The sequence below is a fragment of the Lichenostomus cassidix genome, chromosome 2, assembly GCF_008360975.1.
Source record: "Lichenostomus cassidix isolate B80296 chromosome 2, HeHo_3.0, whole genome shotgun sequence".
NCBI classification, from domain to species: domain Eukaryota; kingdom Metazoa; phylum Chordata; class Aves; order Passeriformes; family Meliphagidae; genus Lichenostomus; species Lichenostomus cassidix.
Window position 1 is genome coordinate 19,956,485 of NC_139482.1, and position 14,931 is coordinate 19,971,415.

Sequence of the window (14,931 nt, forward strand, 5' to 3'; positions counted from 1 at the left end):
TGGCAGGTGGCTGTTGGGCCTCTGAGGCGGGAGCCTGGGCCTATTCCCACCGCTCAGGTTCTGACCAGACTCCCAGATGGTCAATCTCAGACAGACATTTCTGTTTTTCCAAGAACCGAGTTATTTTCTGTCCCTTTTCCTGAGGTGGGCTGTGCCCGCTGCACTGCCGGACGGCCAGCAGCAAGGCCGGGTTCCATCCCAGCAGGAGCGCGCTGCCCATGGAAGCTCGGCCGCCCCCGCAGGCTCTGGCTGACCCGGGGAGCCCCGCAGGGCGGAGGGAGGAGCGCTCGGGGCCATGTGAGCCGCTGGCGGCGGCAGCGGCCCTCGGGGAAGACAGATGGGGTGAGGGCCGGCGCTCGGTGCGGCTGTCAGCGCGGCCCCAGCCCCGCCGGGAGGGAGCCCCTCCTCCCCGCCGTGTGCGCCGCGCTCCCGGCCGGGAACCATGGCGTCCAGCGAGGAGGACGGAGGCGGCAACGGCGCCGTGGAGGAGAAGGAGAACGGCAAGAAGAAGAAGAAGCTGGGCGCCCTGGCCACGACCTGGCTCATCTTCTACAACGTCGCCATGACCGCGGGGTGAGCGGGCGCGGGCGGCAGCGGGGCGCGGAGCGGCGGAGCCGGGGCGGCGCGGCCGGGGCGAGGCGGGGGCCCGGGGGGCCCGGGGGCGGCCGGGCGGGAGAGCCGGGGCGCGGGGGAGCCGCCGGGAGCGGGGCTCTCCTGGCCTGCCGGCCATTGCCTAATACGGTGCAGCGCTGCCGGCCGCCGGCGCGTCACCCCTTGCCCGCCGCGGAGGTTAAGTATAGCCGGAGCGGCATGCCGGGCGGGGAGCCGCGTCCCTCGGCACGGCCGCGCCGGATGCGGAGTGGACTGCTGGCCGCCCGCGGGGCGCCGACAGAGCTCCTCGGTGCCGCCGGGGCTTGCCGGGCCGCGGTCCCGCTGGGCTCGGTGCAGAGCCCGGCCGGCTGCCGGCACGCTGAGCTGTCCAGAGCAGCGCGGCACGCAGCGCCCGCGGGCACTGGGCAAGAGCTGCAGTAGCCCGGGAGGTTCATTTGAGCTTGTGCTGCGTGCTGCGAGGCTCTGCTGTGAGGAAAGGGGATGTTTAGTTTGAATAAGACATCATAAGAGCAGCAGGTTTATGTTGCTAGCGCTTGAAGCACATATTCTAACTTCGTGAAAATTTTCTCTGTTCACTAACTCTTGGGGGGAAAAAACCACAATCTGTTAAATTCCAGATGCTTAAAAGAAAGCTAATAATTAAAAATGTTATAACTTCTAGAGTGATATTCATCATGAGAACAGCTTTGCTGTGGTTAGCAGTGGGTGATCTCTCTGCCCTTTGAATCCCACTGATTCAAACTGACACACCACACTGATGGAGAAAGCTACGAATGCGATCGTAATGGATTTCTTCTCACTAGCAACTGAGAATCTTGAATGTGTATTCAAGTCTGTTCAGATATTACTGCAGTACTTTTTAAAAAGTGCTTTCATGTAATTTTTTCCTAGCTGGCATTGAATTCTCAGTCTCCATGTGTGAATTTGCTAATGAACACTGACTCTTGCCACTGTCTTTTATATGTCTCTAAAAGATTATCGAACCATGTTAGTTCTGACCTTAGGTGCTGCTAAAGTATCTCTCACTTCCTTCTCTCCTATTTTCCATTAATATTAGAAGGAATTAAGATATGCAAAATTGGATATTTTATGTGGAAATTGAGAAAAAAAGAGATAGGAATAAGTTCTTATAATCATTTGTGGGTACAAGTTAAGAGAAAATACATATTTGAAATACAGCTATACTTTACAGAGGCACTACACAGGATAAATAAGCAACTAGAATATTATATTTGTCCAGTTGTCCAGGCAGTGCAATATAGTGCAAAATGTTTCTGGAGGTTTAACAAACCAATGCATAACTACATGTTAACAACCATTATAGTAAAAAAAAAAAAAAAAAAAAAAAATTGCAGCTTATCTTTGTTTCTGAAACAGATTTAAGGGACTAAAATCTGCAAGTCCCAACTGGAGATGATGCCTTTATTATAGAAAGTGTTTGCCATTTCCTGGTGATTTTTAATTCTCAGCACAAGCGCTTTTCTGAGATCCAAAGTCAAAGCCACTGACAGCTAAATAAATCCATCTACAGAAATTCATGTCCATGTAAAAAATCATTTGAGAAAAATATGTCTGTAGTCTTTGTTTCTGAGTGAAGTCCAAGATTCCTTCTCTCTGCAATGCTTTGGTTGTGGAATGAGGTGCAAAAAAATGCCTTGTTAGGTTAAATGTATTATGACTTCTCAGTCTAAGTCTCGGACAGAGCTGTTGCTATCACATTTGTGCTGCCAGCTGGACATAAACTCACTGTCACCTTCCTCTTGTCAAACACTTATCTATAAAACAGGGCAGCTTCGCTGTGAAAGACTACCAGTGATATTCCAGTGATTCCTTGTTTCCACAGTAGTGGGAGACAACCTGAAATAAATGCACTCATGTTTAAAATCCAATATAAAATCTAAGTAACACTTGCAGGGGAAAATTTTGGAGCACTGACAGATCAGATTCATGGGCTTAAAGTAGAAGGGATCAAAGAGAGGAATCATTCTTACTGTGTGGGGAAGCCTGACTGAGTCAATGTGAGTTTGAAATGCTGTCATGAAGTGCTGGAATGGGGCACGCCAAGTGACTGCATAGCAGTGCACCATGCACAGGAGTTGTTCAGGGGCTGATCCTGCAGTCCGTGCCATCCGAGGTGAGCAGGGAGCTGTCAGGATCCACGCGGCTCTCACGCTGTTACAGCAGAAGGATCTGAGCAAAGATCAGTGTTTCCTGGTACATTGTTTCCAGTGTTAGCTTATACCTTATGCTTAGGGAGGAGTATAAGATGAGTTAAAAATTTATCCAAATGTTTATGGACATGTTTCTCTGAATGTTAATCATCTCTCTGAATCTGCCTCTGAGTATTTCTGAGACCCCTGTGCTTTGTCACTTGGGCCCTTCCTTAACCAGAGCTCATGTCTCTGTAGAATATACTTGCTATGGCTTTATGGAAAATGGAAGGACTGAATAATTGTTCCCAGCAACATCAGAGAAGAAGTTAAACTAAAATTATTGTCACTTTTGATTTTTATTTTTACCTCTCAAAATAACCATCCATAGGTCTGGTTATGCCTGTGTCTATATTAAAGAATTTTTGTACTTAAAGACTTCAGTCTTTTTGTACTAAAAGACTTTAGTCTTTTTGGATTGAAACCTGAAGTTTTCAGTCTTCTTGCTAGTATGATGTTTTAAGAATGAGGTATAGGTCTGAAAGGCTGAGGGAGCTGGTTTTTTTCAGTCTGGAGAACGGAGGGCTCCAGGGTGACATTACTGTAACTTTTCAGTTCCTGAAGGGAGCCCACAATAGAGCTGGAGAGGGACTTTGCACAAGGACCTATGGTGATAGAATAAGGCATAATGGTTTTAAACTGAAAGAGGGCAGGTTTAGACTAGATACTGGGAAGAAATTCTTTATTGTGAGGGTGGTGAGGCACTGGCAGAGGTTGCCCAAAGAACCTGTGGATGCTCCATCCCTGGAAGTGTTCAAAGCCAGGTTGGATGTGGCTCTGAGAAACCTCATCTAGGGGAAGGTGTCCCTGCCTACAGAAGGGGGTGTTGGAACTAGATGATCTCTAAGGTCCATTCCAACCCAATCAATCCTATGATTAAGGAACTCATAGTACACTGTTTTTAAAATCTTAATTGTATAAAAATGGGTTTATTATGTGGAAGGAATTGCTCCTGCCTTGGACTATTTTAAGGAGTCTGGGCTGGTGGTGGGATCAACCCAGAGTTCAGATGTTTATTTTTTTAATGTCAATTTCCATTCCGAATCTCAATTTGCGTTTTATATCAAATTCTACTATGATTAAGAGATACTGTTACTTTTTCTTTCTTTTACATTTCTTTTACATTACATTTTACATTTCTTTTACATTTACATTCATTTTTCAATTTTCTAAAAAATCTAAATAAAATTATCCAACACCCTCAAATATACTAGTTAAATACATCTGCTTCTGGAAGTCAGGAGCACAGAACACCCATCTTTCAACACTTTGCAGTCTGAATTTTAAAGAACAATTCTCAACACTTTTGAAAACATAAGTGTAGTGGTAACTTCATTTGGGCAATCACAAACAGAATCATTAAGATCACTAGTCAGTCCTGAAATCAGTGAGTTGAGGGGCCACACAAAATGTAGAACTGATGTGCATAAATTCTGATCCTTTATTTTTACAAACTCGCGACCCAAACAGTGACTTCGGTGCCAAGTTCACCATGTGTTTTCAAATAACAGTATTTAATAGTGAAGATGCATGAGGATTTAATAGTAAAAATATGTAATCACTGCTAGTGAAAAGTCTGATGGTGGTTTTGGGGGGTTCTCTCAATTAAGTCAATCCTCCGAAGGTAGCACGTTTTCCTCCCTCCTTCTCCAAGTAAAGAGATGAGCGTAATGTTTACATAACATTATATAATATTTATGTCTAAAGATATTTTTGATGATCTAAGAACTCTGACAAGTGAAGAATCAAAGATAATCCCTGAAGAAAAATACTAAATTATTTACAACGGATGGATATTTTTAGAATTCTGATTTGAAATGTATCCATTCTCTTTCTTTTATAGGTGGCTGGTATTAGGTATTGCCATGGTGCGGTTTTATATACAGAAAGGAACACATAGAGGCTTATTCAGAAGCGTTCAAAAGACGCTTAAATTTTTCCAGACATTTGCTTTGCTTGAGGTAAATTTTAAACATTAGTTTGCTTTACTGGATGCTGCATATCGTAGGCAAAACATATTATTATCCTGAATTTTAATAAAAATATATTAGTACTAAAAGTCCTTTTTACTTTATTATTTAATGAAGTTTTGGGGGTGGGGCAGGGTGATTACTTGAAATAAATGGGCACATGTTTTTCAAACTTAATTCTAATATTTCTTTAAGTCAGACAGTGCCTGGGAACTGTTTGATTTGAGAGTCTTTAATGTAAAAGGCAAAATCTCGAAGGCTTTACAGCCAGGAGATCAACCCTCTAGTGTACTAGATATCTCATCATCCTCTCAGAGATTATAGGTTACCTATTATTCCTTATACTGGACTTACTATCCTTCTGTGCCTTTCCTGCTTCTACTTATTTTGAGACTGGCTTCACATATCCCATATAATCTATTGCAGCAGGGTCTGTGCAAGATGTGCAAAGTATTCTTTGAGTAATGCTTTTACACACTATGCACTAGTGGTCTCAGTTCTGATACATATATGGAGTGAAGCTGTTGGGTTTATTGAGCTCTTACCGTTCTTTCCCAGGCACAACAAAGAATTCTCATCTGCATTTTAACTTTTTTTCCTCAGTCTGCCTATAACACCTCTAGTTCAAACAACCATTAAAATCATGTCACCAGGTGTATGTAGGCTTTTGTGCTGCTAAACATTCACACTAAGTAATTCTATTCAAACCTGCCAAAATAATGGAAAGCACTTCATTTGCTAAACATTACTGACCAGAAAATACACTGTATCTAAAGCTTCATAGCTGTCATTGGCAAAAGTATAATAATGTTATTAATCTGTAATGAGTGTAGAACATTTTTAAATTGCTGTGTGTTTAGTGTTCCTTATGACTTCCTCCACACTGTCCTGTAAAATTCTTCTTTGAGTAAGGTAAAGGAAGGGAAGCTTACTAGTTGAAAAAAATGCTTTGCAAGTATCTAAATACCTAATATTTACAATTAATTTGGAAAATAAATGTCTTTCATGTATTTGCACAGGTTGGATATTGACCCCATCCCAACACTGATTGCCAGGGCTCTGCCATGCATTTTTTTAAGACAGTTAGTGGGAGATAAAAAACAGAATTAAACCTAGATCTATATTAATATCCAAATGTTTATACACTAGCTAGTAACATGCTGGACGTTAGTAACCTCTGACTTATTTTTATTTACAGGTAATCCACTGTGCAGTTGGTGAGTTCTTTGTTTTAGTTTCTCCTGTAACTAGTTAAAACATGATATGTGGAACAGAGATAACATGTTTCTCTTTTTAAGGAATAGTTCGCACATCTGTGCTTGTGACTGGGGTCCAAGTGAGTTCAAGAATCTTCATGGTGTGGTTCATTGCACATAGTATAAAACAGGTATGTGGGTGAGCAAATTATGTTATGATTGGTTTTAAGGAGAAGCTATTAATACAGTTCTCATTTCACAAGGAAGGTGGATTTAGAAATGAATGATATTCCTACAGAGAATGCTTACATACTTGAGTACAATTTTGGAAGTTAGGGTTACACAACGGGATTTGTGTGATTCTTCCCAGGAGGCTGAGTCTGGGTCTTAGCTGTGAATCAGCAGTGTCTTCAGTGTTGTGCCCTCTGTGGCCTGCCTAAGTGAAATCAATGACTACTCCTATTATTTACAAGCAAAACTACCCCAGTGTTACCAGTTCCCTTTCAAAAATTTTAATTAGCACTCAATGAATTGATCTAAATAAAATGTTAATTTATGTCTTCAAATTTATGTCTTAAATTGAATTCCCTTGGAAAAACATGGTTGAAGTTTTCCATTATTTTTAAGAAACCTTCTCAAAAATTTTAACGTTATGGTAGGAGTAACATTTGATGACATCCAGCACGTCACAATGGCACTTGAGGATATGTATAAATGACAATAGTTTTATTTGCCTGGCTGTAGGTGGCTATTGTAAGGCTAGTGATCCATTAGCAGAATGAAACAAGCAGACTGTTCACACCTAGTAGGTAGGACATTAGGTTTAGTTTATGAGGTGTGCTTCCTGTGAAAGACATGTAAAAAAATTAGGTGATGGATTTTGTGCTCCTGAATTTCTTCAGAACTTGAAAAGCTGAGCCATTAAACTGTCTCACCAGCAGATGGCATAGGCCTTTCTGCAGATGGATTATACTAGCACCTGCCTCAGTTGTCAAATCTTCAGTTCACAAGAGGTCTTGTTTTCTACACTGCATCTTTTCCTTTACTGTCGCTTTCTTAACATGAAATAAATTAAACAGACTTTTCATAGGGGTTTTCTATTTGTTCTGTGTTTGTTTGTGGGGGTTTGTTTGTTTGTTTGGCTCGGTGTTTTGTAAGCTAAGTGGTTTTTTTTTTCCTTAAGGCAAAATGTCTCAAAGATTAATAAGATTTTTATTTTGAATGTTTACACATGAGCTGGACTATAGCATTGCATTTTGCCATTTTTTGTTATCTGCAGTGGACTAAATCTTTAGCATATCCAGCAATTTTTTTATTTCCTCTGTCTACACTACAGCGGGCCAAGCAGTGTCCAAGAAAAAATACATCTGAATGTATGTCTGATTGTATTTCACGCTGTTATTGCTTAGCAGGCATGAATGTTCAGGGTCACTTTAGGTGGTGAGAGGCACGGCAGTGATAATAGCCAGAGCCAGACCTCCCCACTTGACTGCAGATTTGCAAGGCAGCAGATAGGAATTCTCTGCATACTTATTTAAAGCTCTTCTGCTTGGATTTAGCACTGTGACATGAATCCAAGTTTGAGTTATCAATGCTTGTCTCTAATTGCATGAGGCAAAGAACAGCCTAATTCTGTCTTTACCTTTGATTATTTGTTTGGAAGTCTTTGCACTTCAGTTGTTGCTATTTGTTTGTGATTTTTGTGCTATTTTAATATCTCCATTTCTTTATGATGTTGGTGAGATTCTTCTGCTAAAAGTGCACCTTCTTTGACTGACACATTGAGGGCATGATTTCATGAGCACTTATAATTCTTCTCAATTTTTGACAGAGTTGTGGATTTTCAGCATCTTGGAGATGTATTAAACTTTGTCACCATGTTGCATTTTATTTTGAAAATTCATTTCCCTTTTTTATAATTTTAACACAACTTTGTTGCTTTGTTCTATTTCACAGACATCCCTGGAGCTTTTCAGCCTTCAGGCATAGAGGTGTATTACAAAATTCCTCCCCTCTTAAAAAAAATTACTTGCGTGTAATTCTTCTTCACAGAAGGCAGTGTTTGTAATGGATCCCCAGGTGCCTTCTTTGTGTTTGGGGACTTCTGTTTATTTGTTCACTCAGAGCGAAAAAGAACTGGTGTTTTGAAACAGCAGAGATGTGCTACCTACTGATGAGGCAGTTTAATGACTCAGAACTTAAATCTTACGCAGGATTGGTGAGTGAGTTTACACAAAGCTCCTGATCTGCCAACTACTCTTCCCTTAGTGAGCCATCTGTGCTCCTTAACTCTCTTAGAGTTCCCTGAAGTCTTGCAAACTTGATCTTGTGTGACCAAGTTCCAGTTAGTAGGTTATATAAAGCAATTCCTTTTGCCTGAAGTTTCATGGAGGTGTGCATTATACATGGAGGAAGTAGCAAGATAAAAAGTAAGAGGAAGTTTAGAAAATGGAGTAGTGAAAAGCAGAGTGATTAAAATGTGATTTTGAGAAGGACATATCTTCTGTAGCATTTGTTTGTTCTTGCTGTTTTGATGAGTAGGAAGATAGACAAGTAGGTCAACCACACATAAAAGAGGGAGAGTTAAATAGTGTAGTGGAAATGCAGGTAGAGAATAAAGAGGAGGAATAAGCATAATTATAGATTTTTATACTTTAATGTTTGTATAATGGATAAAGATTGCTCAGTTGGCAAATGTCTGTATGTTAGTTAACACATATGATAATGAACTGTACCAGGTAACAGTTTCAGCATATGACTATTATGCCACAATTTTCTTTCTTTACAAGATATTAGTTCTGCTCTGTGTATCTTAAAGAGAAACCTGTTGCAGTTTGCACAGAAAAGAAGCCTAAGGATGAAGAAAATATTGGTTCTTTATACTTCTGCAGATCCAGAATGAGGAGAGCGTTATTCTTTTTCTGGGTGTATGGACTGTGACAGAGATTACTCGATATTCCTTCTACACATTCAACCTGCTCAACCATTTGCCATACTTCATTAAATGGGCCAGGTGGAGATGCCTTGCACTTGAGTTTCTCATGATTCTCTGCATGTTGGTTTCACGCATGCTGAACTAACACACAGGAGAGCAGATGTTTGAGCTTTGGTTACGTGTCAGCAAAGTGCAAGCTCGTTGCTTTCTGTACTTGGGATCATTGTTGCTTGGTTTCAAATATGAAAAATATTTTAGCTGAGGCTTTTGGGATATGTGTTTTTTTCCTTTGCTTTTTGAGCCTCACAGTTTAAATGTTGCTTTCACTTACTCGTTTTTTCTGCATCTTTGGAGTTGTCTTTTAACATACAGTATGACTCTTTTCGATGCTCTTGAATACAGTGTTCAATATTAAGCACCTGTGCTAGTCTTTGTGGGTGCCAGTTCTTTGAAAATGTGGGAGTTGTTGTCACTCAGTCTGTGTTATTATTAGTCTGTGACCAGTTCTGCTTTTTCAGTGCTTTTGTAACATTGTATCAATATAGTGAAGTTAAATACTGACTTAGTTTAGACCACCCAAAAAGTGTTCCATACCAAAACTATTCTGATTTTGAAGCACACTTAAGCTTGGCCACTAGGTCACATATACTACAGAAACTGCATATTTATCAAGAGACTTAACTGGAATTGTATTCTGTGTAGTCATTATTTGAAAAATACATGTAGGACAGACTAAGGATGTTAGAAGAAAAATATCTAACCTACATTCAGTGCAGGCGACTCTTATTTGAAAGAGTTTGTTTGTTATTTTACTTTATTTGTGGTTTAGAGATAATGCAGACTTGATGCTTCTAATGCACTTCTTTGATTTGTCTGATATTTGTGTCCATTCATCTTTTTGCTAGTGCCTGAGGTGAGAGACTTTATGGTTAAGCTTAATGACAAATTTAAAAATACTCAGATGGGCTATCATGAGTAATTTTTTATATAGACTTCAAAAAGAGAAATGCATTCAGACCATACTACATTGACAGATAATCATTTTTGCCATCAGGTCAGTGTGCCTTGAATAACAGGATTTTGTTTCCTTTATGTAGACAATAGGGAAAACTGACATTCTCACAGAAGAGATGTATGATGAAACATTAATATAAACAAAACATTTGAAAAGGCATTATTTTTTCATAAAGTCCAAAATACCCCATCAAGATTTGTGGATAAACAGCACAGCTGGGCATAAGTTCAGTACCAAGAGAGACGGAATTTCTGGTCTTTATCATGACTACATAGAGACAAACAAACTATTTGTAAGGCATCAGTTCCTTCTTATCTAATCCCCTAATCTGCATTCTTCTTGGTGCTGCCAAGCAATAGGACAAGAGGCAAAGGGCAGAAGTTGATGCACAGGAAGTTCTACTTGAATATGAGGAAGAACTTCTTTACTGTGCAGGTGACCAAGCACTGGAACAGGTTGTCCAGAGAGGTTGTGGAGTCTCCTTCACTGGAGATATTCAAGAACAGCCTGGACACAATCCTGTGCCCTGTGCTCTGGGATAAACCTGCTTGTGCAGGGAGGTTGGGCCAGGTGACCTACTGTGGTCCCTTCCAACCTGAACCATTCTGTGTTTCCCCTCATCTGTGAGTCTTCTAAGCCCTTCTGCTTCTAGGAGGGTTTCGTGCTTAGTTGCTGCTGTTTTGGATCTAATTTCTTTTGATCAGGGAGTGCACACTGTACCTTTCTCTCTATGTGACAGCTCTCATTGCTTTTCCTTGCATGAACTGGTGAATTGTTCCTTAGGAGAACCTGCATATCCATGGTGCACTGTGTGAAAGGAAAGCACAAAGCCTGTTGATTACAGTTTTCATTTTGTCACTGCCTATGTGTCCTATGGCATTCAAATCACATTGTCTTTAAACTGGATGCTTTGCCTTTTATTTGAACATCATCTCACTTTAAAATGGATCTGATAAGTTTCTGGCACTGTCATTTTCTCTTCTCTTTTTATTCCAATTTCCATTAGTGGTAAACATAGTATTCCCATGTTGTAGTCAGTAAAGCAGGCTTCTGATGTTTTTCAACATTTTCATTATCTTCAAACAAATTGTAATACATACAGTTGACCCAGTGTGTGTGCATTGTGATGAAAATATATAGGATCATCTGAATCTGAGATTCAGTCCTGGTCTGAATCTTGTCATTGACAACAGAAGTAAGATCAGTACATTTAAAAAAAATATTATTGGACACTAAAAATTTGAGGATTGTTTTATTAGAAAGAGATAAAAACATTCTAATAATTCACTATTTTTAAATAGAAGTACTGAGAAACGCATTCTCTGTCAATCTAAGCAACTCTGTCAAAAGTAACTGAAATTGATATTCTGTGCCAAGTCAGGATGTGGTCCTTGGTTTTGGTGCAGGAGCTACTGTAATACATTGCTGAGTCACTTAAAATAACAAGGGAAAAATTAAAATTTACGTGGTGTTTCTCACAAGGTTTTTTTTTTTTTTTATTTTTCAATGCAGATACAACTTTTTTATCATTTTGTATCCTGCTGGAGTTGCAGGTGAACTGCTAACCATATATGCTGCTTTACCCTATGTGAAGAAAACAGGAATGTTTTCGCTGAGACTTCCCAACAAATACAATGTCTCTTTTGACTACTATTACTTCCTTATTATTGTCATGTGCTCCTATGTGCCATGTAAGTATTCAACTGTAGAAACATTTTAACAACATAATAATCAGTCATCAGTGATGCTGTAAACACTGCCTGTGTTAAAATTTGCTGAACACTTTCTATAATAAAAGCTTGCTTTCTGTTGGTCCAAGCTTCACTATGCTTTAATTGGTTAGACTGAAATTTTCTGTCCTGTGACATCCTTAGGAACCTAAGCTGTCTCAAAAATTTCAATGAAAATGCTAGAAACATTTCTTAGACTTGGACAAAGTAGAAGTTTTTTACGTACACACAAAAGTGTCTGTAACTGTGTCACTGAGACTTTCTAGTGCCTCTCCCACTTTGAAGTAATGGCTTAAAAATGGTCCTGCAAGTTGTTCCAGAGATTTGCTGCAGCATTTTGCTACTAATAATTATTTACCTCAGAAAAATCACCATTCAAGCATGCTCAGAAAAAGCTTGAAGCAATATTCTCCAAGATTTCATTTTCACAGAAATCAATCCCCCTAAACCTCTCTGAACATCTGCAGTCCCTGGTGTCATCAGTTTGTCCTTGTACTTAGGCATACCAGAAGCCATGGAGGTAACAGTACATAGAATATCTGTCTTTGACTTCCATTTTTACTTCCACTGCTACCTAAGCAGTGAAGACAAGGAGAAAGCAACCTGATACACCAGATATTCCAACATGAATGGAGCTAGACCAAAATAGGCAAATATAATATTTTAGATAATACCCATAATAGAATTTTTTTTATGATCTGCACATCAAGGCAGCAGATTAGGGAGAGAAATTGAAAAACAGGAAGATTGAAGTTGAGAGATCTGTGATCTGCATTCATGAAAGGTATTTACTTGAGAAGGTGACCTTAAACATAGACTTTGACAATATGCACACACTGAAATTTTTTGTCCCAAGAAATCACAAAGGCCAGCAAGAGAGATTTATGTCAGTAAAAAATATTCTGAGGTATGATAGCTTACTAACAGTTTTACATCTGTTTATGTAACTTAGCGCTTCAGGAATAAATCCAGTTTTCTAGCCATTAAATATAAGGATTAACTCTGTCATCAGGATAGTAATATAATAGACGACAGAGGGACAAGAAAGAGGGATCTCCTCACTTCAGACTTGAACAAGCAGGGTAAATTGTATCCTCCTCCAAGTCATAATTCAAACATTCTTAGGACAGATTTGAAGACTTCAAGCATACCAGAATATGGTTAAATCCTGTTTCTACAAGAAAACTGTTGAAGTTCCTTGAACACAGAGTATTTATTCAGGGGGCCTTGTCTGAGCATTGAGTAATTATTGTTTTTTAAATCACTACGATGTTCATGACCTGTTACTATTAACCTTAATTAACTGCACCACTGTGTGCCATAATTTTTACTCAGTTCATCATTCTGCAAAACTTTGTTTTTCCATTATGTGATCTGTTGAATTTTTTCATCTAATTTGCTTTCTTTTATGCTTTGATCAAGTATTTCCACAACTCTACTTCCACATGCTGCGGCAGAGAAGGAGAGTGCTTCATGGAGAAGTGATCGTGGAAAAGGACGATTGAATCAAGCTGTGTAACCATGGTGCTTTTAGTGGAAAAGAGAAGAAAAGAGGGTAAAAACCCAAAACTTCCTCTGATTTTTCTGAGTCCAAGTTTTAAAACATGGAACAAGAATAAACAACTGTGTCTAAAATACCATGGACTGTATTATTTTTGCAATTAATATATTTTTGCAAATAATATAAAAAGACCTACCTTTTTATCCTCAGATTCACTTTGATTTTTAATTTTTCATTTCTTCAAAGAAATTGTTTTCTTATTTTCAATACGTTGACAAATAGCTTTAAGAATGAGAATAGTTGGCTACTGTGCCGTCTGTTCTGAAAGTTCTGTTACGACCTGTAGTCATAATCAAGAACAGGACAGTTGTTAAGTTGTACTGAAAGTGAGTCTTCTGGAAAGCAGAGTGTAAATTAGGTAATGATATTTTTCATAGACTAGGTGAATTGAATGTTGTTTAAGCTTTATATTAAGTAATACCTTTCCAGTTATAAGTACTGTAGCATGTTGTTCAACGTTTTTTGAATTACAGTATTACACTGCAGAATTCCAGAAAGACTTTTGAAAGGAGCTGAATTCTTGATTGTCAGTGCACATTTAGACCTCCCTGTATTTTCATTTGTAATTTTAAAGATGCATGGAATAATAGATACTGTATTAACTGGTTAAAAGTTTGTGCTGAGGAGCAGACATGATGTGCCTACCTTTCTCTAATCAGTGGCTGGAACAGGACTCCTTTGCAGAGGAAAGCTGATTGTCAGCATGTTTCCTATTCTACATTTAAATTATGTATGCAGAAAATCAGTATTGCATTGAAAAGCTGTAGCTATGGTGAGATGTTTGACTTCTTATAAATAGCTCAGTGGGATAAAATATATTTGAAATAGCATCTTAAAATATAAATTGTGCTTTGAATCATCCCATTGGGCAATTTTAATTGCTCCCTCCCCATTAACTGTTTATACTGTGTTGACCTAATTCTTTTTTATGTCTTCAAAAATCTGCAAGAAGGATCTACAGCATATTAATAAAAATTACAAATGATATCACACTATATGATTCCTGAGTGGGAGAGGTCCAACAAATTAGACACAGCCTAAGAGATTCAGAGAAAAGGTGATGCATTTGAGGAAACTTGGATACTTAGTGAGAGAGAGAAGATGGAAATGTGGTCATGTGGTATGAAACCTTGAAAACGTAGGCAACAAACCTGTCTTGCCTCTGGCTTCACTAATATCAAAAGAAGAGTATATATGTGGAAGAGCTGCATCAGGCAGCTGGAAATCAGAATACTTGTGATTGCTGAGGTAATTTCTGGAGTATAGTCTTATATTTCAGGGATGAAGAATTGGATAATCTTCTGAAAGCTCAGAGAACAATAACAAAACTAGAACTTGAAGTTAGAAAGAAGTCAGAAAGATTGAGTTGTTAATATGTGTAATTCTTTGTTACATGACAAATGGAAGAGGTTTCTAAGCATGAAGGTGTAGCTAGAACTGGTTATATGGGTTTGAAACAAGGTAAATAGCCAATGAATATCAGGAGAAAGATCCTATCAATAAGATCCATTAGGTTATGGAATGACACAGTAGTGCTATCAATGCATACAGTGTCTTGGAAGGTTTTCAGTTAAGAGTTGGCAAGAGGTTGAACTATGTACTTGAATAGGCAGTTTGATTCTTAGCTTCAATGATTCTATGATAATACAGCTTTTCTAAAATTTGTAGATACGCCAGAAAAAGGTGTATCAGTTAATTTGAT

At 39.1% G+C, this 14,931-nt stretch overlaps 1 protein-coding gene across 2 annotated transcripts; it reads left to right on the forward strand.

Annotated features, from left to right (window-relative positions):
* Positions 1-299: 299 nt before the first annotated feature.
* HACD1 (3-hydroxyacyl-CoA dehydratase 1) lies at positions 300-13,305 on the forward strand. Of its 2 annotated transcripts, none has more exons than XM_085050600.1 (7): positions 300-573; positions 4,666-4,783; positions 5,991-6,009; positions 6,097-6,179; positions 8,880-9,001; positions 11,451-11,629; positions 13,091-13,305. In XM_085050600.1, the coding sequence occupies exons 1-7, from the start codon at positions 443-445 to the stop codon at positions 13,171-13,173; spliced, it is 735 nt and encodes a 244-aa protein (XP_084906726.1). In that variant the 5' UTR covers positions 300-442; the 3' UTR covers positions 13,174-13,305. The 2 variants fall into 2 exon arrangements, with proteins under 2 accessions (XP_084906726.1, XP_084906725.1); XM_085050599.1 differs by having other exon boundaries at positions 301-573; positions 6,091-6,179.
* The last annotated feature ends 1,626 nt before the right edge of the window (positions 13,306-14,931 follow it).